At 43.3% G+C, this 26,764-nt stretch overlaps 1 protein-coding gene across 1 annotated transcript in view; it reads right to left on the bottom strand.

The window, feature by feature from the left end:
• The window catches only part of Papss2 (3'-phosphoadenosine 5'-phosphosulfate synthase 2), a 77,346-nt gene that overhangs the window by 12,666 nt on the left and 37,916 nt on the right, over positions 1-26,764 (bottom strand). Inside the window, exons 2-8 of the mRNA XM_036168598.1 lie at positions 22,429-22,543; positions 18,873-19,108; positions 17,456-17,594; positions 16,821-16,939; positions 16,553-16,666; positions 14,360-14,471; positions 4,402-4,607 (exon numbers count right to left, since the gene is read on the bottom strand). Of these exons, the coding sequence (XP_036024491.1) occupies positions 4,402-4,607; positions 14,360-14,471; positions 16,553-16,666; positions 16,821-16,939; positions 17,456-17,594; positions 18,873-19,108; positions 22,429-22,543 (1,041 nt within the window). The remainder of the gene's footprint in view (positions 1-4,401; positions 4,608-14,359; positions 14,472-16,552; positions 16,667-16,820; positions 16,940-17,455; positions 17,595-18,872; positions 19,109-22,428; positions 22,544-26,764) is intronic.

Here is a 26,764-nt window from a genome sequence, read left to right as displayed (position 1 = left end):
CCCCAGGCTGATATTTCAGCATCACCCTCAGTTAATGCCTGTTACAGGTGTGGCACAGTCCACATTGTTCTGGGAGGTCACGGAAGGCTGTTGAGTCATACTTCTGAGTCAGGGGAGATAGGACTGACTTCAGAAAGGAGGAAATAAGGTGAAGATGGGGGAGCAGAAGAAATGAGCATGATGTAAAGACCAGCTCTGAAGTGTCTGGAGGAGAAATGTATGGGTGCTAGTGGTACAGGCTAAAAGGTAAACCTTTGCAAAGGGGATCCCAAATAAAGGTTGAACAGTTCACTTTGGCTGAAGAATAGACAATGGATTAGAGGCTTGTAAAGCAGGAAACAGAGAGGATGTGAAATCTGGCCCAAACTGGAACAGGAGTGAATAAACGTATTTGAGTAATGCTTGAAAGGAAGAGCTGTCAGAACTTGTTAATTGAATAGGAAAGGGAAGGAGAAAGAATGGTATGTAGGTTTTGTTTATGGGTTTAGTGCATACATATGGAACTGCCAGGTAGGAGACATGAGGAAGAATGAGTTTGAGGGGAGGTTGATAGAGTTTGAAGCACTTTCAGAACAGATCTAGATAAAGCTCTCAATAGCTGTGTACTGAGTGGTTCTTAACCATCAGAGCATGAGCAAATCATAGGCAGCTTCAAACTCCCAAGGACCAGCCTGGCCCAACACCAGTCCAGCCAGAATCCCTGAGACCTGCTCTGGGTTATTTGAGGCAGGGTCTTGTTGTGTAACCCATGGTGGCCTTAAACTTGGGATCTTTGTGCTGCAGCCTCCCTGGTCCTGGGATTGCAGTGTGAACCATGCATAATCTGTATACATTTTATGGTTTCTCTTGTAATCCCATTGATCTTGCTGTCCATCTGGTCTTTATGTGGATACAAGGGCTACAAAAATCTCTGTACCTGCCTTTAATTGGGAAGACATACTTTGGTCTCTTGATTCCTGCATTTTTAAAATTAGAGTAATAATTTTTACTTACTTTACAAGGGAATTGTGGGAAATTACTGGTTGGTAAGAAAGTGCCATGATAAAAGATGGTACGTTTCCTCCAAGCATTATTTCCACACATTTTAGTTGTTCCTCAAATGACTCTGAGATTATGCCATATTGTTCCATACTTTGTGATTCAAAGAGACTTCTTGAATAGAAGGGTCATGTGGTTGTTTGAATAGGAATGGCCCCTCTAAGTTAATTTATTCGAATGCTTGGTCATTAGGGAGTGGTGCTACTTGACAGGGAGTAGGAGGTGTGGCCTTGTTGGAGTAGGTGTGGCCTTGTTGGAGGAAGTGTGCCACTGGGGAAGGGCTTTACAGTTTCAAAAGTTCAAGCCAGGCCCACTGTCTCTCTGTTCTTGCTGCCTGCAGATCCAAATATAGAACTCTCAAGGATCCAAATAAAGAACTCTCAACTTTTCCAGCACTATATCTGCCTGCATATTGCCATGCTCCCCACCATGACGACAGTGGACTAAACTTCTGAAACCATAGGCAAGCCCCAATTAAATTCTTTCCTTTATAAGAGTTGCTGTGGTCATGGTGTCTCTTCACAGCAATAGAACTCTTAAGACAGTTCAGGAGTACTCATAGGTAAGGAGTTGTGGAACAGAAGCAGGTCATTTCCCTGATGACTGATCATTCTCTGCAAACATTCTCAGTCCCATTTGAAAATGCAAGGGCCACAGTTACTTTTGTGAATAAAACTGTTAGAAGACTATTTTCTAAAAAACAAACAAACAAACAAAAAACCCCAAAAAAACTTGTGTCAAAGTGTTAGTGTGAGTTTCAGGGTGTTAAAAATAAAGAGTTCTTAGCCAGGCAGTGGTGGTGCACGCCTTTAATCCCAACACTCGGGAGGCAGAGCCAGGGAGATCTCTGTGAGTTCATGGTCATCCTGGGCTACAGAGTGAGTTCCAGGACTGGCTCCAAAGCTACACAGAGAAACCTTGTCTCAAAAAAACAAAAACAAAAACAAACAAACAAACAAAAGAGTCCTTTACTCAATAGAATTCACATGTTGTATTTTTGTCAAATATACCTTTAGGAAACTCAAGTGTAATATATATGGGGCGAATGCTTTCTCCATCATTTTATCTAGGACCCATTTCTTACCATTAGTTCCTCTAATGGCCAATAGTGTAGATTCGCTAACAATATTGTCAAAGATACAGGTCACACTGCCACTCTCGCTGGCTTCTAAGAAACCAACTGCAACTGCTGATATATTGCAAGATGAGATGAACAGAAATAGTCACTCAGGTTTCCCTAGGCATAATCAGAGGTTAGTTTTATGTCTTTAGTGTAAGTCATGTGGATGTTAAGATGCTAGACCTAAAGAGGAGAAATCTTTGAGCAGCGATAATGATAGGCCGTTATTCTTTGGGTCACTGAAGAAAGATAAGGTCCCAAACCTCTGTGATTACAATCATAAAAGAAATGGTCAGAGACATAATTGAAGGCCAGAATGTAGTATTCCTGGAGCAGCTATCTCAAAGACCTTCTGCCAGACTCAGGGGTGTGGTGGGGAGGGAAAAGGAAAACTGCCCAGATGACTTTGACCTACCTATGCATAAAGGCAAGAGATGTTTCTCTTGAAGGCTGATGGTTGTGTCCAGTAAGTAGAAAAGCTGCTTCCCTTGCTCCCTGAGCTCTTCCGTTCAGATTAAGAAGGCTCCAAAGGCCACTAACTGGGCCTTGAGAATGTCTTTCCTATCTTGTAGCATTTCACAATGGAAATATTTTTCTGCAAGGTCATAGGTCTGGAAAAGCTGTTCATCATACTTTGGCCTCATCTTTTTGTCAAAAGAGAAATGAAGGACAGTCTACTTGGTCTGTCACGAGGTCCCTGAAGGCCTCTTGGGTTTGGTGGCTCATGGTATTTCCTGTGAGCTTGAAAGTTAACCAAGCTGGGAAACTGAAGAAGTCAAGTTAGATTAGTAGTGTCTCTCTTCACTTCTGCCCGTATGCCTGTGTCTTGGGTAAAGAATGGATTTGCATTCAGATTCACAGAATTTTGTAGGAAATGGACTATATCCAGTGACTCTCCTTAATACCTCCTCACTCCCACTTCATAACCAACTACAGTTAGAAGTGGCTGAGGAATCTGATTTCCCTCCAGGGAGGAGAGAACTAAATGACCCTAGTCAGATGAACAGCTGCTGATGAGAATGTAGTATCTTTCTTCTCAGAATTTAGCCACTGTGTGTACTGATTTTTGTTTATAGAAAGATGCCATTGACCCCTCACTGGCCACAGAACATGAACTCTGAGTTGTTTTCAGGAGTTGGTTGGGTCCATTACATGTGTTCCTTATGCACTTTGAACATGAACAGGGCTGCAAGCTCTAGTTATGGTTTTGTGCATAGTTTCAGCTATGAATTTGATTCTTTACTCATGGTCTAAGACTATGATTTGCCTCGTCCTATTTAGCTAAGGATGCTTCAGTCACAGGATACAATAACTTAGGAGCTCAAGACCAGCTTTCAAAAAAACAAAAAAAAATTTTTTGAGGGAGTCTTCTGTAACCAAGCCTCGCCTCAAACTAGCTATTTAACGGAGGCTAACCTCTGATCTTGCCTCTCCCTCCCTAGTGTTGGGATTCATAGGCTTGACCCATCATACCAGACTTCAGAAAAATATTTCTTTACTCAACTATGAATTTGGGGAGATGGCACAGGCAGTAAAGGTCTTGCTGAATAAATGTGAGGAAGGACTTGAGTTTGGATCCCTAGTACCCGTGTTAAAAATTGGGTACAACAGCACATCCTTGTAATCCTAGCCCTAGGAGACAGAGTCAGGCAGATCCTGGAGTTTGCAGGCCAGCTAGCTTAACCAAACTGGTGAGCTCCAGGTTCAGTGAGAGACACTATCCTATGTCAATCTATGGCCTCCACATGCATGTACACTCTCATGCATATAGGCACACACATGAACATATATACCACATGTGCACACATTCCAAAAATAAAAATAAGAATTTCCATTAGGCGAAATGGTTCAGCAAGTAAAATGCTTGCCTCATAAATGTGAGGACCTGAATTCTGCCTCCCAGAACCCAGATAAAAAGCCAGGTGCAGTGGCATGTACCTATAGTCTCAGTGATGACGAGATGAAAGACAGTGACAGGAAGACTGTGAAAAGTTCGCTGGCAAGCTAGTCTAGCCTGCCTGGCAAAGTCCAAGAGACCCGTCTCAAACACAGTGTTGAAGGCTTGCACCCTGGGAAATGACACCCAAGGTTGTCCTCTGATTTCTGACATGTACAATTGTACACATACACACACAAGTGTACCACCACAAACCTACACACACACACACACACACACACACACACACACACACACACACACACACATCCCTTTTCAAAAGTCCTCCTAAAGACTTTGTACTTACTTTGATATGGGGGTGCTTTGCAGTGGCTGTTCCCCACACACGGGAACAACGCTCTTCTTTCCTATGCTCATAGAATTCAGGATCTTGTAGTACAGCCACCCTCTGACCTTCATACATCAGGGCAAACTTGCTATGCCCTTCAAGCCGTGCCTTGTCATCCGTAGAAACAGGCAGCACAATTGGAACACTCATGTTGATGACTCCATCTGTGGAAAGACCCATGTGATGCATGAGTGCCAGATCCAGGGTGAACGTCCTTCAGGGATGGCTAAAATGTGCACAGTCCTCCTTCCAAAGCCTCTGCTGGGGCATCAGGACCCAAATCCAGCACAGACATGCTGCTTCTCTGGTTTCTCTAAGACTGTGAGGGGCACTCCTTGCCCGATTCCTGAGGTAGGTTGCCTCAGTAAGTGATCTAGCTTTGGGGGCAGGATGGAGATATCTCATCTGGCTTGCCTTTTTGAAACCTTGTTCCTGACCCTAGTGCACTATGAAGAGTAAAGTCTTGGTTGTTTTAAAAGCTTATTAATTAATTAATTAATTAATTAATTAATTAATAGCGAGCATATGGGTACAATAAGAGACTAGAAGAGGGTTTTCAGATCCTCTGGAGCTAGAGTTTTATGCAGTTGTGAGCCCCCTAACATGGATGCTTGGAACTGAACTTGGGTCCTCTGCAAGAGCAGCAAATAGTCTTATACCACTGAGCCATCTCTCCAGCCTAATGTTTCAGTCTTTAAAAACCCAATAAAAATTGGACAAACTGAAAACTCTTCTTTTTCTTGTAAATGAACCCGTGTCAATGTTGGGCATTACCAACATAAAGGTTAACAACAACAAGAACAACATCATCAACAAGTCACCGCATTCACACCCCAGACAAGCAAGTCTTTGATAGTCACTCTGGTCCAGATGCAACTCTGTCTTCAAATGTTTTAAGAGACTGTTAATCTCACTTACCTGGGATCACAGTCTTGCTGGCTCAGCTACAATTAAAACCAATCCCCAAACACATGGGCATAGGGCCTGTAGAGATGCACCATGGTTAAGAGCACTTGCTGTTCTTGCACAGGAAATGGATTTGGTTCCCAGCACCCAACAATAGCTGCCAACCAGTTGTAAATCCAGTTCCAGAGGACCAGATGCCCTCTTTTGGCATCCATAGGCATTGCATGCATGTGGTGTACAGACATACATTTAGTCAAAACACCCATACATATGTAATAAAAATAAATAAATCTTTAAAAAGAACATGGGAGCCGGGTGGTGGTGGCATATGCCTTTAATCCCAGCACTTGGGAGGCAGAGCCAGGTGGATCTCTGCGAGTTTAAGGCCAGCCTGGGCTACAGAGTGAGTTTCAGGAAAGGCACAAAACTGCACAGAGAAACCCTGTCTCAAAAAACAAAAACAAAAAACAAACAAAACAACAACAACAAAAAAAAGGGAGTAAAAAAATGGCACGAAGCCACTTACTAAACTTTACTAAACTTGTGCACTTTCTCTAGAGAGTAAAACCATCTCACCATCTCACCATCTCACCTCTGCTGAGATGGTAAAAGAAATTTAAAGGAAGTTGGCCGTTCTGATTCCTCTGTATGTGACACAGAGGATATGAGATTGGCTGTTCAAAGAAGCTGCATCCTCGTAACAGGTCAACAGCTTGACCAAAGAAGAGAAAGGAAAACTTGTGAACACCAGATACAGGAACTGGCAGCTAACTTTATGTCTCTATGTGGCTGGACCACAGTACCCATACATTTGAGCAAATAGTCTCAGTGTTTCTGTGAATTTTACTATTAGATAAGGCTGACATTTAAATTAGTGGGTCCTGGATAAAGAGAATCATCCTCCATATGGTGAGTGGGCTTCATGTGATCAAGGAAAGGCCTGTGGAAAGGAGACCATTTCCCTAGAAGAGGCAATTCGGAGTCTCCAGCCTGCAGGCTGACCTTTGGATTTCCAACCTGCTAGGCTCCACAATCACATGAGCCAGTTAAAAACAACACATACACACACACACACACACACACACACACACACACACTATTGGTTCTGTTTCTCTGGAGAACACAGATAAGTAGACATATTTTTAAAAATGTAGGATGCTGCAGAGATGCCTCAGCAATTGAGAACACCTGCTCTTGCAGAAGACCCTTGTTAGGCAGTTCACAACCACTTATAACTCCAGCTCCAGGGTGACCAGATGCCTCTGGCCTCTGTGGGTACCTGTACTTGTGTGCATATACTCATACACAGGCAAAGAATTTGAAACAAGCTTATAAAAATACAAATTCATAGAAGTATGTCACTATGGAGATAAAAGCTCCCATAGGTATCTCACAAGTTTCCTGATAAGGGGTGTATGTGTGTATGTGTGCTTCGGTGAAATTAGAGACTTAACACAAGGCCTTTCACATGCTAGGCAAGCAGGTACCTCTGGGGTACATCTCCAACGGTTTCTGTATGTGTGTGAGTGAATAGAGCCTTAAACACTGTGAGGCTTATGTTGTTGTTGTTAGTCTGTTTCTGAGATAGAGTCTCTTGTAGCCCAGGCTGTCCCAGAACTAACGGACAAGGACAAGGATGACCTTGCACTACTGAGAGATCTCCCCAAGTCCTGAGACCACAGGCCGGGACCATCAGGCCCAGCTAAGGCTTTGTTGTTATTTAATGTGAACGTAACCAGGTGTAGTCACCATGCCTGTAATCCCAGAATTTGGAAGGTAGAATAGGATAGCAGAACTTCAAGGGAATCCTGGACTATAATAGTGAGTTTGAGGCTAGCCTGGGCTATCTGAGACTGTCTCAAACCCACCACCCACCACCTCCCAAACATAAGTATGAACATTTTGAAGAATTTTTAGATAAAATGGTTAAAAGGATGTAGTTGCTTTCCAATTTGAAGCTTAAAAGTTTAAAAACAGACTCTCATTTCTTAATGGTGCCAGATAGTGTGGAAAAAAATCTAAGGCTGTGTGTGACCCCTTTCACTTCCCTTTTGTAAGCACGCTCAATGTTCTAATTAGTCTGTCTTTTTCAGCTGTACTTCCAGTTATAAACGAGGGCTGGTTCACTTAACACCAAAGACCCAGCATTAGGTCGCGGTTTGGAGTGAACAGAGGACGATCGAAGAGGAAAGCCTCAGGGGCAGGGACTACTCTTGCTTTATTTGTGGGTATGAGAAAATGTACGTTAACGCAGTCCTGAAATGTCAAGTCCACTAAGAATGTAGAGATCTGAGTCCTATACTGTGGGACATAAAACTCCCTAACGGCTGTGAACCCTGTTGCAGGCATATCACTTTGTCCTCTTTAACTCTCTCAAGTTAGTCATCCCTAAAAGAATGTCACAGGCCAGACAGCAACTGCCATCAATAAAGACATCCAGTCTGCCATAAAAGCCTTCAGTGTACAGTAGATGCCTTTAAAGACTGTAAAGTAGATGCCATGCAGGAAGATTTTGTTGTTAAACTAACTCCTGTTTTAAAGTTCACTAGAAGCCGGAGCACCCAACCCCTTTGCAGAGAGAACACCAAACTCAAAGTGAGGAGTTCTTGAAAGATGAGTTAGCAGTGTGCACCTCCCCAGGTTTTGGGGGTAACACACTCTAAAGTATGGTATTAACAGAAGTCTGTGACAAACCACAACTAAACAAACCTACCAAGAAAGGGGAGGTTAACCATGAGCAACACATTCAGGAATGCTCCAGTTCTAAAGAGAAACCATGCTGTCTGGTGCATCCTGACCACTCCACTGAGAGAGAGGCCACGATACTCTCTTTTGCTTTCAGAGACTTGAATAAACCCAAGTAAAGCAGACTGCAAAGTGGAGGTCAAGGGAGTGTTAGGAAGCCTAGCCCTGCCTGCAGCATGCTGGTAGCACTCACATCCCAAGGGCTGACCTGTGGGGCCACATGGACAAGAGTCCTACTGACTAATAAAACCACTGCTCCCATATGCCTGGGACTGCAACTCTATATGGGCATGGGGATGTTTAATTATCTTTCTCTATCTACTCTTGGGTTTTTGTTTGTTTGGGCAGTAGTGGGGATTGAACTCAGGGCTTCAGGCATGGGAAGCAAGTGCTCTACCACTTAACTTCAGTCCCAGCCCTTTTCTCTACTTTGCTTTAGAAGATTTATTTTTGTTTTTAAATTATATGTATCTGTGTGTTGGTATGGGCAGGTGAGTGCAAGTGTCCATGGTAGCAAGAGGCACTGGACCCCCTGGAGCTAGAGTTACTGATGGTTGTGAGCTACCCAACATGGGTGCTGGGAATCAAGCTCCCATCCTCTGCAAGAGCAGCACATGCTCTTAACCTGAGTTATATTGACAGCCCCTTCTCTACAATAAAGGGGAAAAAAGAAAAAGATCTATTTATTCATTCATTCACTCATTTATGTGCATAGGTGCTTTGCCTGCATATGTATCTGTGTACCATGTACATGCAGTGCCCAAGGAGGCTAGATGAGAATGCCAGGTTCTCTGGAACTGCAGTTACAATTGGTTAGCTCTTATATGGAATGCTGGGATCCAAACCTGGGTCCTCTGCAAGAGCAATAAGTGCTCTTAACACTGAACCTCTAGTCCCTCTAGTTTTTGATACATGAACATATCCAACAGTTGAACTGTGTTGAGCATCCTTTGTGGCCTCAAATATTCCTTGAGCTTTTGGCCTTTCCCTTCATGTGTTTCAGCTCTGTGGAGAGTTGCCCTATTACATTATGCTTTATCTCATTTTGGAAGAGTATTGTTGTTTTTAACCATAGCACATCCAACAGAGAATTTCCTGTCTAACTGAATAATTCTTCTTTTGCTTTAAACAATTATAGTCCTTTTCTCTTTAGCATTGTAGATCTGTTTATTGGTTGCACAGACTTTTTCTTTCCAAAAAGTGAAACTAACCTTATTACATAATTAGGCTTTTTAAAGGGAAAAAAAGAAAAAATAATATCAGAGATAAATGATATGTTTGCAATTTTACATCATTCTGGTACAATGTAGAAATTTATAGTCCCGGTAAGTGTATATTTATTTTCACTTCTCTAACTATCAATTATGATAGCTTGCAATTAAGTCCATGCACAATCATACATTGCAAACAAACAAGGAATGATCATACACAGTCCAACCAGATATATTTACTTTGAACTGAATCTAAAATGAATTTCTTCAATGACTAAAAATGTTTTGTGTGAAAGAAAAATTTAATTTCAAATTTCTGAGACTAAAAGAGGACCAAAAGCCATTAGATGATCATAAATTTAAGAGAACTCGGGAACAAAATGTGCAATGATAATTTAGGAACAAAGTTTGCTTATGTTAGCCAAACTCAACATTACAAATAACAGTTTCATCTGATCCAGAAATTTCCTGTCATTTGTACTTGAATAAACAGAACAGTGTGGTTTGATTTTACTATAACTGGTTGGATTATGAACTGAACAATTCCAACTAGTTAATTTGGATTTTTAAAAAATTATATCCTTAAAAATTTTTAAAATTAATGTAACATATTTAATTACAATAATTTAACTACTTGGAAGGTGAAGTACATACCACGGAGGGCCACGCCTAGAGAAATACAAACATAAAAACATGTTTTCAGGTCTCCACCATGCAAATCTTGAAGTAACAATATCAAGGAACAAATTCCTATTATGGCGCTTTACATATTCAACATGCAAATATTCTCAGCTCCTTCTTGTGCTATTTTAAAAAACAGGCACAGGACACATGGTAATACCATTTTTTGTGGGATATTGTTCAATGCACTCTAAAAACATTGTTCAAAGGATTATCTATTTGAAATAATTATAAGACATGTTAGTCTCTATTTTAATTTCAACAAGACTGCCAAATGGTTTCCAAACCAGACTTTGGGAGAGTCTAGACACAAACAGTCTTAGAATGTAGAAGCCCAGATGCTTAAAGGACCTGATGGTGTACCTAGGAAAATAAACACAGTGTTGGAATCATCAGAACCTAGATTTGAATGCAAATTCAAGTGAGATTTCTGCCCTTTTAACACTTACCACCTCATGAAGATAAAAAATGTTCATGCAGGCTAAATGGGGTAACCTACATCAAATATATGTGGGGACCCTCATCCCTGCCTGGAAGGTTCTCAACGAAGATTTCAAATGATGGAGTTGTCTTCATCCCATTCAGCAGCTGCAGGGCAACGGCTGTGACGTTTATGCTAGGGGGTCTGTGACAACCCTGAAACTACATTTTCAGTGAGAGATGGAGAGACAGAAGACACTGATGGGAAAGTGGTAACTCATAGACAACGTAAACACGAACAAATGGTCGCTCGGGGGATTGTTCAGTTTGGTTTTGTACTAAATAGACTGATTACATTTTTAAACTCAGGGTAAAATGTGAACCTTTCAGGAAATTAAAGCTAACAAAATGCTTTATAGGAGATGGGATGAGAGTGAAATCTGTTGCTTGTAGGCTGTAAGTAACCAAGAGATTTATAGTTTGATGGTAAAAAGGTATGTGGCTATGGTTATGCAAAACATTTCAGTGTCAATGGTGGTGACTCAAACCTTTATGAACTGTCTAACATGAAGTAATATCTGTATGAATGATATATTGCTACACCTTCTGATATGTACTTATAATATATACTATATGCATATTTATAACATATAAAGCTAATATATATATAGATGTCCTGGAGCTTAGCTGTCTTCTTGGTGCATCACACCAGGCAGGTACTACAAGGAGACTATGGCATGGGAGATGTAAGGGCTCAAGTGGCCTCCCCCAGATGCCGCAGCCTGGGAAATTCAAAGTGCTCTGGCTTAAAGCGATGTGGTAAGAAGACATTTCTGCTGTTGGCCTCAGAGAAGCTGTCCTGTCTGCCCTACAAGCTCACTCTTTCTTCAGGATCTCTCTGTTCACAGCAGTTAGAGGAAGCCCAGTATGTGAGCACTCAGTAGGGAGCTGTTGCTAGCTAATAACTGTATCTGGGCTGACTCAGGCTGATATGACTTCAGATAAGCCCCTTCAGGTTTCCAATCTCTTTTTCCTGTCACTCGTAGGGGTTCGTTTGTGTCACTAGCTAACGTGTATGGGACTTGACTGTTGGATGAGGCCTTTTTCTTTGACTTTCAATATCCCAGGGAGGTAGGCACTGTAATTATCATCTCCATCATGCAGATGAGGGGTCTAAGCCAGAGGACTTGAGGTAATTTGGCAGATTCATAGCTAATCACTGCAGATAAATCCATCCAGGTTGTCTTCACAGCCCACACTTTACCCACTACTATATTCTACCTCTAGTTATGCCCAAACAAAAAAGGGACACAGAGTCTGATATCTGTGATGTCTTTGTTCAGTAGTAGGAATTGAACCCAGAGCCTCACCCATGCTAGGAAAGTGTGCTACCACAGAGCTATGTCCCTGTCCCTGTTTTCCCTTTTTTATTTTGAGGTAGAGCCTCACTAACTTGTCTAGGCTGTTCTTGAACTTGTGGTACTCCTGCCTCATCCTCCAAAATAGCTTGAATTTCAGGCCTGTGTACTCTATTTTTTAATTTAAAATTTAAAAAATTTTACTTTATGTGTATGAGTGCTTTGCCTGCAAGCATGTGCACCACATGTGTGCAGTGCCCCTGCAAGCCTGAAGAGGGCATCACATTTCCTGACACTGGAGTTACAGATAGTTTTGAGCTGCCATGTAGGTGCCGGGAAATGGGTCATTTGGAAGAGCAGTCAGTGCTCTTACTGCTGAGCCCTCAGTGCTCTGTTTTTACCAGTTAATTTACATAAGAGCTGAGGAGACTCCGAAGGCCATGTAGATCTTTGAGTCCTGAGCTATGTAAGTGTGTCCAGTGGACTCTAGCTGTAGGGTGTAGCTGTAGAGTCTCAGCCAACAGATAACTCCTGCAAGAATGGAAGGAGTGGCCTGCATGGGGTTATGGAAATTACGCAAACATCCAGTCTTGAACCCTTACTAATAGCCACACTGGAGCCTGGGATAAAGCAATCCATGTGGATTACAAGAGGATTTATGCAAGGCATAAATAACCTCCTAGGGAGTCAGCATCTGAAGTTACCACAGAGGGAGTGAATGTTCTCCTGCTCACAAACACTGGTGCTAAGAACTTTGGTGGTGAATGACTATGAGTGCAGAGATCCACACAGCAAGTAGCATGTAGTTGTGGAATCGATGTGAGGACATGGGAAATACACCCCAGGGATTCCTACAAGTGCTTGGGTTTAGGTTTTGGAAAGAAGTGGGGTTGCACAAGCAGGCAGGGGCTTGGAGTTAGGGGACTAAGTAGTAATGGGAAAGTGATCAGGCTGGGGGCTTAAGAGAAACAGAAATGAAATGAAATGAAATGGAAACAACGCGAAACAAAGCAGAGAGCTATTTTCTAAATCATCCAGACTGATTATCTGTATCTGGAATTCATCTTTAGAGTCACAGACTTTCTTAAGGATCTAGCAAAAGTCACAAACTCAGTGCAGGAACATTTCCTTTCACCCCTTTCTCAAAATAAGACTTTTGCTCCCCTACCCTCCAGTCCTGGGTCTCAGGCTAAGGACTCTTTACCTCCATTGATATTGACCCCAGGAACCCTATCTACCATTCAGACATCCCTCTTTATGGAGATATTCTTGTACTCTTTGGAATGAGCCCTCCTCTTTCAATGTGGTCCCTTTGTCCCGTGGTCACATCTCCAGCCTGGATGCTCACTGGTAGCCATCCTCTTGGGTATGGCTGGCTGCTGAGTCCAACAACATGCCTTTGATGCAGCTGTGTTCAGCACATGTCCAAATTAAGATAGCAAGATCAATGTCTTATTTCCAAGCTTAGGCATCCTGACCTTCTGGAGTTCATTGGAAAGGCCACCAGGAGAGCAGGCTGGTCTAAAAGGGGGAGCAGACTCTGGTCTTGGGCCTTACTTCTAAGCAGTGTGAATGTGAGCAAGTCATTTTTTTTCTGAGCTCAGTTTCCTCATCTGAGAAGTGGAATATTTCTAGGAATTTTATAGAACAGATGAATTAGGACCTGTTACAGCAAGCTGAACTTCAACAAAGTGTGCTTTTGGGTTGTTACTTAATTTGAGAAACAAAGGCATCAGGTGGTAGGGCATGTTCAGTTACAGCAGAGGAATGAAGGTGCATTCTGGGAAATTCTGCTTCTAGGCCATTCCCTAGGCAGCAGCATAGAGACTGAATAACTGATTTGGTCCTTTCTTCCTAATGGGCCTGAGGCTTTGTCCAGGGTTATATAAGCAGTGTGATTTTACCAGCACCTCTTCCCCACCTGGCACCATTTCCCCATGGTCTTGAAATAGAGAACCCATGCCTGAGGACCTCAGGGACTCCAGGAAGGAAATTCTTAGAAACAGCCTGGAAGTTTTCCGGGTAGCACTTGCTTCCAACCTGGACCAGATTAGTTTTTCAAAAGCCATTAGCCTGTGGCCAGAAAGTTACCATCACATTCCCTTGTCAGGGTCCAGAGGATGAAACCATTTTCATGTATGTCATGTGAGGAGTTGAGTGCTGACAGTTCCGCAGCCATCAAGGAAGGCAGGCAGTGTGACACCATAGGACGAGAGCAACATGGAAGGACGGTCCCTGTGAGTCAGTGAACTGTGATGGGCGGGCTGCTTCTGGATGCTCCTGAATGGAGCTTCTAACTGACAGACCCAACAAAGAACATGGGAGGGAGGAACTCAAGAGTTGAACCTCTCCTTGGCTTTGCACACAAGTAAAGCCTTCATTTCTCAGCAACTTGGTTCTAAATAATAAATCCTTTGAGAAGGAAAAAAAATTCCTAAAAATGAAAACAGACATAGTAGAAGGAGCACACCATAAACAATCTAAATATTATCGCAATAGGATCTGCAAACCATGGGTAAACAGTCCTTTCCACAGGCAGACTTGTAAGACAGGTGTTTTTCTTTAATAAGCAGAAAGAGACAATGTGAAACATACCGTCCAGCAGAGTGTCGAAGTGTATAATTTGCAGGTACTCCTTCTCCCGCATAAAACCTTTGAGAGGAGTGGCCCAGCCTTCACTCAGAACCTGCACCCACTGCAGATCCAGCTGGAAAACACAGGGAACAAGAGAATGTGTCCATCACTTCTTCTCAGGCCCAGGGTACGTCTCCCTATTCAACTGGCAGGATGATAAGGGAAGAACCTTCTGTGTTTTAAGTGTTCCCACTTAAAACTCTATGGACTTCTGATTCAAGGGCCAGCTATGTGTAAGTCTAGAACATTCCTATAGAAGGATGATTACAGGATTCCAAACAAGATTATTTAAATACTTTCAGCTGTAACATTCCTGTAATGTGCAACAGAATTAAAAATTCACTGTTGCCCCCCCCCCCCCACACACACACACAAAATGAAGGTTTGATTGTGCTTTTTCATAAGGTGTACTTAACTGGCCATTTGACTAAATTGAGCAAGCCATTAACTCTACGGTAAAGGACAAAGTTGTTATCATGGTATGAAAACCTTTTAAGCTCTGGCTCCTGGGACTCATGGGGGGGACTTCCATCTCCTTTCCTCTCCCAGTTAGGATCAATATACCAACACCACAAGGCAATGTGTAGTCGGAACCCACAGGCACTTTCAGTTGACTGGAGGATGCGGGCTATGTTCCAGCCATCTTGGCTACCTGCAAAGCTCTATTGATCTTTAAAACTCAACACATAGCTCCATGCTCTGAAACCTTTCCTTTCATCTCTGTGACCTGAGGAGTCAGGTTCTGAAGTTCTCTGCCCTACAGACAGTTTTGTTGTTGGAACTATCACCCTGTGTTGCTTTGACATGCTTACTTGTCTGACTACAATACTGGGGTGCGTGAGTTCATTTTGCAAAACCAAGGAACTCTGTTTATAAATCATTTGAGGGGTCCTAATTAGCTGAAGCAAGTACCCTATTAACCTGTCTCATAAACTCTCCAAATTTCTAATGAATAATAAAAAGATAGCAAGAGAGACTTGATCATCTTGTATGCACAAGTAAAACTGATCCATAAAAATGCTACAAGCAGGCTGTGGCTGGGGTTGCATATGACCCCTTCCAGCTAATGAAATCAATGCAGGTGAAGCTGCCACCCCCTTTCCTCAGGCTTCCTGATGTGGAAAGGACACGGTCTGCAAAGGAAGCTTCTGGAAGAACTTGTTCTTGGTTATCTTGTATCTTATATTCTCCACACTTGACCCTGGTCTCCCATATGGCTGTGCATTTAATATCTGGAGGTCTGAGGAGATACTTGTTGGTGACAGTTTTATCTAAGGTATATGCACAGAATACCCTGCGGGCATGAGCTGATTGTGAGTTATATACTTTCCCAAAAGACTTATCTTTGACTTGTTGGCTATTTTATTCTTGCATGTGGTGGCTGTCATTTTGCAGAGGTGGCAGTCAGTTCTAGCCACAAGAGCGTATTCTTCCTGGTGTTAAGAATGTCTATGACTAGAGTAGCATCCAGCTAGGGCTAGTACCACTTTCCCAGGTATCATGGGCTTGCACATATCAACAGAACCAGCATACACACAGCAGAAAAGCTCATAGTGTTCAGGGTTGCTTTTTGTGGGGTTCCCCCACACACACCAAGCCCCACCACATTCTTCACAATCGCCCAAGAAACATTCACATTCTGGATAAACTTTTCAGCCATTTCTAACAAACCATCCCTGGCATCCTGCCTCTATTTCAGCATATAGAGGTGTGGGTGAGCCATGCAAATTGTCCTATGCAAATATGGCTGCTGCTTTCTCAGCCAGCTTCTGGACCTGGCCTTTGTGAGAGGTTTGCTCAGAGAGGAGATGAGAGGATGAGGAATGTCTTCATAGACTCACTTTTAGTGGATATTTCTTATGGTCAAAAGAAATTGTGGGGCCTGCAAGATGACTCAGTGGGTAAAAGTGCTTGCCACCAAGCTTGGTAACTTGAGTTCAATCCCCGAACATGGTGGAAGGAAGGAGAAACTGACTCTTCCCCTGCATGTTGTCCTCCGACCTCACTCATGCAGCTTGTCACACATGCACACACGGTGGGGGGGGGGCATATACAAAACACATGAATAAATGTTGTTTTAAAGAGGAGTTGTATAATAGTTTATAGTGTCAGCTACTAACCCTGAGCCTCTCTGGCCAGTCTGTACTCTCTTACCTTGGTAATTGATAATGACGGGAGAGTCTCAGCCTCAGCTCGGATCTGATCAATTTTGTTTTCTGGCACAAAGAGTTCGTGGATGCCCTTGATGGTGGTGTGGGGTACAATATTCTGCAATGAAATGGAGTTGGCAATAGTTAGAACTGAGAATGGAAGGGGAGGGTTTTAATAAAGAAACTCAGGTTATCTTTCAACACACACACACACACACACACACACACACACACACACACACACACGCACACACACACACACACATTCCTACCTGCTCTTGCAGAAGCTCCACCACCTGCTGCACGCAGTCACTTACTGAAGACAAGTTGGTCTTCAGCACACATTCTGGAGTTTCGGGTTTCTCATAATCAGAATCGATGCCTGTAAACCCTGCAGGGCATAAGATCTAAATCATATCTGTGCCCGTGGAAGAATGTTATCAATCAATAAGACATTTTACACACTGTAATAATACGTTAAACTGAAAATGTGATTTATGACTGAAAAGTTCAAACCACCATTCTTGACCTCTTGCTATAGAAAAGAAAGTACATGGCTGTATTTTCAATATGGAGAGCCTCAAGTTAGCCATGATATCTGGCAGAAACTAAGCGTTCCACTGCTGATGGAATCCAAAAGGAAAGTAAGGAGGAAATTCATGAGACCCATTGCTAAATCCAGTCTGTGTTCTTTCTCTGAACTTCACTCCTTCTGCCTGAGGTGACGGTTCCTCAAAGATAACTCCCATATTTAGTAAGGCCATGGACACTCTGAACACACTGAGCTTTCGTAAGTGTGTGCTTTCTGCACCTGGGACACAGGGCACGTAGCTACAGACAGATTTCTAAGGACAGAATCAGAAGCCAGGCAGAGTAAGTAACTGAGTGCTGGAGCCACTTTTCACACCTTTAATCTCTCCAGCTCGAGCCCGTTTGTAAAGTCCTTTCACATCTCGGCTTTCACAGATGTTCAGAGGCGCATCTACAAAGATCTCAAAGAACGGGAGTCCTGCTAACTCGTGGATTTTGCGAGCATTCTCACGATCCTGAAAAACAGCGTGTTTCAAACAGTAAAAAGCGAGCCAAGCATGGAGGGGCACGCCCGTAATGCCAGCACTAGGGGAATTGAGGCAGAGGGATCGAGAGGTTCAAGAATAGACTTGGATGCAAAGTGAGTTCAAGGCCAAGCCTGGGCTACAAGAGACCCCCATGCCCCCTAAAAATGTTTGGTACAATGTGAATGCATGACCCAAACCTCATGTGTTGGAAATTGAATCCTCAAACTCACATATTGAGAGTTCTTGGAGGCGGAGGCTTCAGGAGGAAATTGAGACTAGACTCAGGCATTTGAGAGGGATTTTGGCTATAAGAAGAAAAGCAAGCGGTGGGGTGGGGTGGGACACAGGCACAGCTTTAATCCAGCCCTTGGGGAGTTGAGGCCAGAGCATGAGGAATGAGGCTGGCCTGAGGATATACATAGCCAAATAGCTGGGGTATGGGGCTGAATTGGCCTAACCCTTGCTCTTTCCTGTGTGAAATACAGTATGAGGCCCTTCATCAGATGCCAGCAGGTACTGGCACCGTGCTCTTGGGTTCCAAAGTCTCCAAAGTCGTGAGCCAAATAAACCTTTAGTCTTTCTTAATTCATCAGGTCTGATATTTTGTTATATGAGAGAAAATAGATTAGGACAAAGTTTCCTCAAGAGATTGTTCGTGGCAAGACACAGTGTACTCTTGGACTTGATAATCTCGAGGTAACATGAGATGTGTGCCGGGCAGGGTCCTTTCGGAAAGCCCAGAGATGTCACTCTGGTAAACACACTGAAGAACTTCCAGAGGAAGCGACAGAACACAGCTCCCCGCTTAGCAGGGCTGCCCTCTCAACGCAGGAAGGCTTTGCTAGAAACTTCCTGCTTTAGACCAGAGCAGGGCACTCGGGTCAGGGTTGTCTCCACTAGGCCAGCAGAAGCCGGTGCTTTGAACTGGCTGCTCTGTTTGGGCCAGCCAAACATTCTCGGTCCAGACAACTGCAGTGACAGGCTGCGGAGGTCTTGCTCAACTCTTTCAACTCTGACCACATGTCTCTGATGACTGTCACCTGTAAAGGCTTCATGTTAACGGAGGCACTGGCTTCTGGCAATGAGGCAACTCTCTCTACCTAACCAATAGCAAATAGAAGGACTGGGGGGGGGGGGGCACGTGAGGAGAGGGAGAGGGAGCGGCCAAGTGAAAGTCTGATCCTCCAGCTGTGCTGGCTGAGGCCACAACCCAGGGATTGAGGACGGGCAGGTGTGCCGCCTCCTGCCCTGCATCGAATCTTTTACCTTCGTGAATGGGGAAATGAAGCTGGTAATGCACACCAGGCCGGCGTCGGCGAAGAGCTTGGCCACCTCTGCAATCCGGCGGATGTTTTCTTCTCGGTCCCCAGCAGAGAATCCTAGGTTCTTGTTGAGGCCATGACGAACATTGTCCCCATCCAGGGAGTAACAAGGGATGGCGTGGGAGACAAGGTACTCCTCCAAAGCGAAACTTATGGTTGTTTTTCCAGCACCAGAGAGACCTGTTCAGAACAGGCAAGGCCGACTTAAGATGAAAAAACGATCAGCTCGGGAAGAGAGGCAACTGCCTGTAATCCTTTGCTTGCTAGGTGGACGCGGGAGAATCAGGAGTTCAAGGCTAGCCTCTGCTCTAGGAAACCCGTCTCAATAAACCAATGCCCCTCAAAAGATGAAAGACTGTGAGATAATCTGGCACCTTTATACATAACTAAACTGTTAACAATACTCCAGCCTTGAACAAAAACCATTAAAATCTGGAAAGAGCACAAAACACGAGTACTTCCATTTATTTTGAATTTTGGAAGTTTTTCAGAGCACTGAGTGGAGAGGGGGACCCAGAAGATGGGTAAGCCCACCTCCCTGTGGATTCTACCGGATAGTTACCAGGCATTAGAACTCATAGTTTTAAAAAAACGACTGTCAAAACACAGAGGTGTTGTTCATGCTGGCCAAGGCTGGAGAGTTCCTGAGCTCTTAGGCACATGCACACTCTGCTCTAAAGACACTTTATGTCTTTAGATGCAAACAGAGTCAAGATGCACCAGCGACCATAGTATAGGCGTGGTTGGATAAGGAGAACACGGTGGAGGCACAAAGGATCTAAATACTCAGGGTCTGACCCACCCTGGAAAGCTTGTTCCCCCACAGTTCACTTGTCCTAAAGATCTTTGAGCCTGAAGAGCATTCCAAAACACAAGGCTGCCACTGCACAGAACTCAACGTGGAAACGGAAAAACTGGGAGAGAAGGAGAAAAAAAGGCAAAAAGCCCATAAAAGCACAGAGAAGACACAGGGCGGGGGTGGCGGGAGAGGGTGCAGAAAATGTAAGAGCCAAGTGGGGAAAAGCTCCGAGGAAATGAGATATGATGGGGCAGGGGGGGATCTGCAAGAGGTCAATAAACAGCCCCCAAGGCTTGCAGTTCCATTTTCAAGGCATACTCTTGACTGTAACAGGAAGAGTAGGAAAAACGGCCAACAGAGGTTCTGGGACCCTACTGAATTACTACGGTTTCTTTTGAATAGATCTCAGTGATAGGTTCCCCTTAGAATTTATGTCAGCTTGTAGGTAACAAAAAAATAGGAACCCTGACTTGCTGGTATGTTCTCTTGCATCAGAATAATGAAATTAAGTTTCCTTCCATTTGCCTCAGCTTTTGGAGAGCAAAGGCCTCGCCTCAATCACGGCTGGCATGTGACCAGGCCATTGGGCATGTACTATAACACCTTAGAGTGGTGCAGCCCTAGGGCGGGCACTGGTCTGAGCGTATGGATACTTTATTTTATTTAGCTCTACCTATAGCAGCTATGTATTAGCACTTACAAACAAGGATATTGGGGCTCAGAGATACAGCTGAACGTTTCTCTGGTCCTGCCCAGCCCTGCGGTCCCACAGCAACTTATAAAATAATCACTCAGAGGCTTAATATTATTTGCAAACTGTATGGCCTATGGCGGGCCTCTTGCTAGCTAGCTCTTTTATCTTAAATTAACCCATTTCTATTCGTCTGTGTTTTGCCATCTATGTGTTCCATGGCTTTTACCAGTCTGCTGGCATGTTGCTCCTTGGGCAGCAGGCTGGTGTTTCTCCAGACCCTGCCTTTCTCTTTCTTGTCTCTCTCCTTGGATTTCCCACCTGCCTCTAAGCTGCCTTACCATAGGCCAAAGCAGCTTATTTATGAACCAATGGGAACAATGTATGTTCACAGTGTACAGAAAGACATCCCTCAGCAGGGAGAGGATAAATGACTTGTGTAGTCACAACTGATGTGGATGCTCTCAAATCCAAGCCTCTGGAGTAACTGGTTTCTTTTGGTCTACATGGCCAATCTTGAACCTCTGAATCACAGAGAGGAGAAGTCAGAGGGAATAAACCCTTTCCAGTTCCACCTATCCTACCTGCCAGTTCTTCTTCTTCCTTTTTTTTTTCTTTTTCAAAGGGGTGCACGTTAGAGTACATGAACTTAATGTGTCTGTCTCAATACAGAAGTGAACTTCCCTAGTAAACAGCTGGGAAAGGCAAGCAGGCGGCAGGTGAGGAGCCTTGGGACCACAGATGTAGCTTGCTATTACAAACTGCATCTTCCCACAGGTGGAACAGTAGGCAAGTCCATCTTATTGGCACTTGGGGCTCCATACCCATTGTCACCTTCGAAGATGGGATGAAGTTGTTTTGATGCAAATCCCAGCTGTGAAGGAAACCAGGAAACCAGGGGCACCAGGAAGAATTCAAGAATAGCAAGGAAAGAAAACAAACCAAACCTGGGTGTGTACCACAACCCTGTAACTCCACACTGAAAGGCTAAAGCAGGGAATTGTGGATTCTGGGACAGCTTGGGCTTCACAGTGAGACCCTGTCTCATAGGCCAAAAACAGTGCAAGCAAACTGTGACAAATAGAAATTCAGGCAGGCCCTCTAGCTAGCTCCACATTCTCCCGAGCTGCTCTCAGGTTAGATCTTTGCCTGTGTGAGCAGAAAATAGTACACGCTCCTCTCTCACAGCCCAAGTAAACATGCTGTTGCTTCTGGGCAATTCCAGTTTGGGAAAGTCCTGTCTACAAAGTGTACCTGGGTTTCCCTTTCTGAAGCCTGGCTATATCATCTATCTATCTCAAGTAAGAACTCAGACATGGGACAGCAGAGGTCTTAAAGCCTAATTGCAAGTCTGTCACTAACCTTCAGCTTTGGAACATGTGGATGGAAAAGACAAGAAAAGGGACATTCACCGAGTCACCTCAAGGACAGCAAGTTGTTTCTACAGGCAGAAGACAACCCTTGGCCAAGGTGAGACTTTTTGCGATCCTTTTTACATAGATTCTGTTTGTTCATGGAAATGGCCCCCAGAACATCAAGACATCAGAAAACTAGCTCTAAACATCTGTAACCTGACAGGCTGCCAAATACTCACTGCCAAATTAGGAGATGCATCTAGGGGTGAATATGAGCAGCTGCTTAGAGCTGAACAAAGGTGCTGTGGTCCACTTGTCTCATCTTGTGCTGCCAAAGAATGGTACCTGATAGCTAGTAACCTCCCTCAGCCCACCAGACTCTAGTTCACATGGATAGAAGAGTGATAACCGACAGCTAGGCATCTACACAGCTCTGCCTCATTTCCTTTAAGTCTCAAATAAACACCTACTAGGTATAATATGTCACACTGAGTTCCTTAAAATCATGCCACATATCAATTTTCTATCTTAAAAAAGGTACCTGGAAAATGTGTGTGTGTGTGTGTGTGTGTGTGTGTGTGTGTGTGTGTGTGTGTGAGAGAGAGAGAGAGAGAGAGAGAGAGAGAGAGAGAGAGAGAGAGAGAGAGAGAGATACCTGTGAGCCACACGGTACATCCTCGGAATCCTCCCCTGGTTCCCACCACCTGGCCTCTCTTATTCCTGCTCACATGATGAGCCTGGTAGACCACATTGGTGGATTTTTGCTGGTCCTACAAAAAAAGAAAAGATTGAGCATAATACTTGATTAATAAGATGCATATGCTTTACATGGAGCATATACACTCATTTTAACTTTAAATTGAAGAGTTGAGGTATACAACAGTTTCTATGAAACATATTTTAAGAAGTCCCACCCTCACCCCCCAGTGTGTGAACTTTTTTCATCCCACTCATTCATCTACACATAAGCCAGGAGCATTTTCGTTTCCACAAAATAATTAATTTTGAAGTACTGTGTAGTATTGCATTGATTCATAGAATATAACCTGCTACATAACTAATAGAATTATGTCTTTGGCCTTTCCCAGCTAGAACTGGCAAATAGAGTACAAGCCATAATTTTACTAGTTTAGAGACAAACTTCATCTTTAGAACGACCTCTGTGCTCTTTCAGACTTTTCAAGTTAGACTGTTCTGATTCTGTCATAGCTCTGATTCCATGGCAGTTAAAATTGGGCACCTTCTCTAGGAGGTGGAGGGAAATGTCTGCTTCTATAAATGCATGTTCTCCCCACATCCTGTAGACTTAAACACATAACAACCAAATACTCCAGCAGCAAGGGGAATTCTAGTGAAGGCTGTTTGATCCATCCTGTCCCTATGGAGACAGGTGACATAATAAAGTCTTAGCAAAGCCAAAGCCAGATGTGGCAGCTCACATCTATTATCCCAGAACTTGGGAAGCTGAGGCAGGAGGGTTGCCTGGAATTTAAGGCCAGCCTGGGCTACATAATGAGTTTTAGATCACACTGTGCTACAGTGTGAAATGTATCAAAAAGAAAAGAAAGCAAGACAAATACAGCTCTTCTCTACCTAGCCAGCAGTGAGTTGGTAAGAATTTAATCTTTAAGCACAGTGGTCATTGCCTCAAAAGAACTAAACTCCATTTCTTTTACTTTCCCAGTGTCAAGGTATGAACATTGTGACCTTTCAAATCCCCAACAGAAATTAAAATGTACCAGTCATGAGGCATGGAGGCCAATTCGCACACTACAGATCTGCATCTGTGTTATAGTAACATCATCCCAGTTAGGTAACAGACTATATGATCTTCATGTAAATTTTAATTGGAAGGTAAAATGTCTAATGTGTAGTAAAAGGTTAAATGATTTAGCAAGCACAGTTTGGGGTGGACGTTTATACAATATAGTCTGTTATTCAGGAAAGAAACTACAGGTAAATCAACAAATTTAGGAATACTCATATATGTCTGTGATGTAATTTTTTGAATTGTAAAAATCTATTCTCTCTGTCTCTGTCTCTTTCTCTCTGTGAGTCTCTCTCTCTCTCTCTCTCTCTCTCTCTCTCTCTCTCTCTCTCTGTGTGTCTCTGTGTCTGTCTCTCTCTATCTCTCTGTCTGTATTCCTGTCTCTCCCTCTGTCTTCTCCCCCACCCCGGTGTGTGTGTGTGTGCGTGTGCGTGTGTGTGCATGTGCGTGTGTGGTGTGCATGTGTGTGCGCGCGCGCGTATGTGTGTGTGTGTGTGTGTGTGTGTGTGTGTGTGTGTGTGCGTATGTGTGTGTGGTGTGCATGGGTGAGAGCCAGAGATCAATGCTCAGTGTCTTCCTGCATCACTCTTCTAGTTTTTGAGATAAGGTCTTCCACTGAGCCTGGAGCTCAGGAGGCAGAATTAACTGAATTTTCCTGTCTTAGTTTCTCTAGCCCTGGGATTACAGATATATGTACCCAACCTTTTATTTTTATTCTTTTATTTACTCTTTTAGAAGTCATACATGTATACAATTAAATATCATATTCACCCCATTTCCCTCCTTCAAACCCCTCAGTTCCCCCAAACACACCTCTCTCCCAGATTCATGCCCTTCTTCTCTCTTTCTTTCTTCCTTCCTTCCTCTTTCTTTCTTTCTTTCTTTCTTTCTTTCTTTCTTTCTTTCTTTCTTTCTTTCTAAATAGTACTTTATATTCAGTTAGTGCTGCCCATATGTACATGGGTATAGGGCCATCCACTGGAGTATGGTCAAGTGTCCACAGTCCCAACAAAGAATGCTTCTTGCTGTGGAACAATGTTTTTGTACACTGTGGGTATTTCTTGCTCTCATTGGTCTAATAAATGGCTAAATGGCCAAGAGCTAGGCAAGTAGAGGTTAGTCAGGACTTGCAGACAAAAAGAGAGTACTGGGAAGGGGGAGTCACAAGAAGTCACCAGGAGATGCAGAGAGCATCAAGATGAACATGCAGTGCTGAAAAAAGTTACTGCCACATGGCAGAGTGTAGATAAGAAGTATGGGTTAATTTAAGTTGTAAGAGCTAGTTAGTAACAAGCCTAAGCTATCAGCCAAGCATTTATAATCAACAATAAGTCTCTGTGTGATTATTTGGGAGCCAGGAGTTATGATGAAAAACTCTGTCTACAAATGACACCCCAATGTCTGGCAACATATATCCATATAAAACCTGAGAAAGCTTAAGAAAAGGTTCAAAACACACAAAAATGGAGCCCATTATGGCTTCTTAGTCTCTCAGTCTCATGCCAGCCACAGTAGAGAGACACATCTCCCAGCAGCTGCCTGCAGTTGGAACCAGCCACTAGCCACCATGCGCTAGCACCAGGCACTAAACTGAGCCACTGACACAGCAATTTAAGATTCATCTCATGTGATCAGGGTAAGAGAGGGTATCAGTTAGGTTAACTACCTAAATCTTCAAAAGTGGATATTCTGTTGTCCCATCAGGCAAATCTAATTAGAACCCAGAGGTGGTAGACCCTTGCAGCACACTAGACAGGGTTGCACTAGAGGGCACATCAGTCACTTTATAGTTCAAGGAGAGCATTCACATCTCCTCAGTCCATCTTTGCTGTGTCATGAAACCAAGATTGCTGTCCAAATTATCAAGACTAGAAGTTGGTTGGTTCTTCTGCTCCTTCACTGATTCTCTCAGTAAGTTTTCTCAGCTCCTATTCTGTGCTAGGACAGTCCTAGGCACCAAGCCAGCAGAATCCTTGGGATCATTTTGGGTTGAAAGATGGGTAAGAAAATGAAGTATCTCCACTGCCCTGAGGAGAGAAGAGAGTGCACACAAAGACATGCACTACCCCACCCCCAGCATGCATATGTATAATGTACACTATTATAAAGGTATATGAAGAGTACCTGCAAGTTGATAATAAAAAGAACCCAGTTTTTACAAAGATACCAGTGGTCTGAAGAGTCAATTACAGGTTCACCATGAAGTGCACAAATTCATCAGTTACCAAAGAAATGCAAAATAAAATCAAAACAGGGTACCAATAGCATCTAATGGCAGCTAAGGAATGTCTCTTATATTGATGGTGTGTGTGTGTGTGTGTGTGTGTGTGTGTGTGTGTGTGTGTGTGTGTAAGGAACAACTGTTTTACAAAATTAAATGTTTACCTCCACTATGGTCATTTATTCAAGAGAAATGAAGACGTGTGTCCTCGAAAAGACTTGTACAAGGATGTTCTTTTTTTTTAAATATTTATTTATTTAATATGTATTCAGAAGAGGGCACCAGATCTCATTACAGATGGTTGTGAGCCACCATGTGGTTGCTGGGAATTGAACTCAGGACCTCTGGAAGAGCAGTTGGTGCTCTTAACCTCTGAGCCATCTCTCCAGCCCACAAGAGTGTTCTTAACAACTTTATTTGACTAAAAACTGGAAATAATTGTCATCAATTAAAAAACAAAGGAAAAGGTATGTATCCCTGAAATAAAAACCTAGCTTAAAATAGTAGAAGGAATACAAAATGGAACACTATTCAGAAGCCAAAATGAATGGATGGCTGATAGGTGAAACATGGATGAAATGCATGGAAGGCCTTACGCCAACTCTGGGAAGTCTTATGGGAAACTATGTATGTGTGATTCCATTTATAGGAAGTCCCAAAGTAGGGGGAACAAACCAACCATGTTAGAACAGCAGCCACCTGTAGGGGGCTGCAGTGTCTCTGTACTGAGAAAGTCTTGATAGAGGCTTATACTTCCTTCACTGAAGGCACACCGCGATAGGTGAGATCTACTAGATGCATGCTTTCAAAGGTAAGGAAACAAGAAACACTTAAGACTGCAGACAGGGCAAGCAGCTTGCTCCATGCTGATGTGTTTCTGGAAGAGGACTCAGCTTGTAATTACAGGACATTAGACTATGGTATTCTACCCGCCTGTGCACGAGTCCAAAGTTTACTTTGTCTTTTTTTGGCCATGTTTCCTCTGCACATGAGCAGAAATCC

This window comes from Onychomys torridus, chromosome 1 (assembly GCF_903995425.1).
Source record: "Onychomys torridus chromosome 1, mOncTor1.1, whole genome shotgun sequence".
NCBI lineage: Eukaryota > Metazoa > Chordata > Mammalia > Rodentia > Cricetidae > Onychomys > Onychomys torridus.
This window is presented reverse-complemented; position numbering and strand designations above follow the sequence as displayed.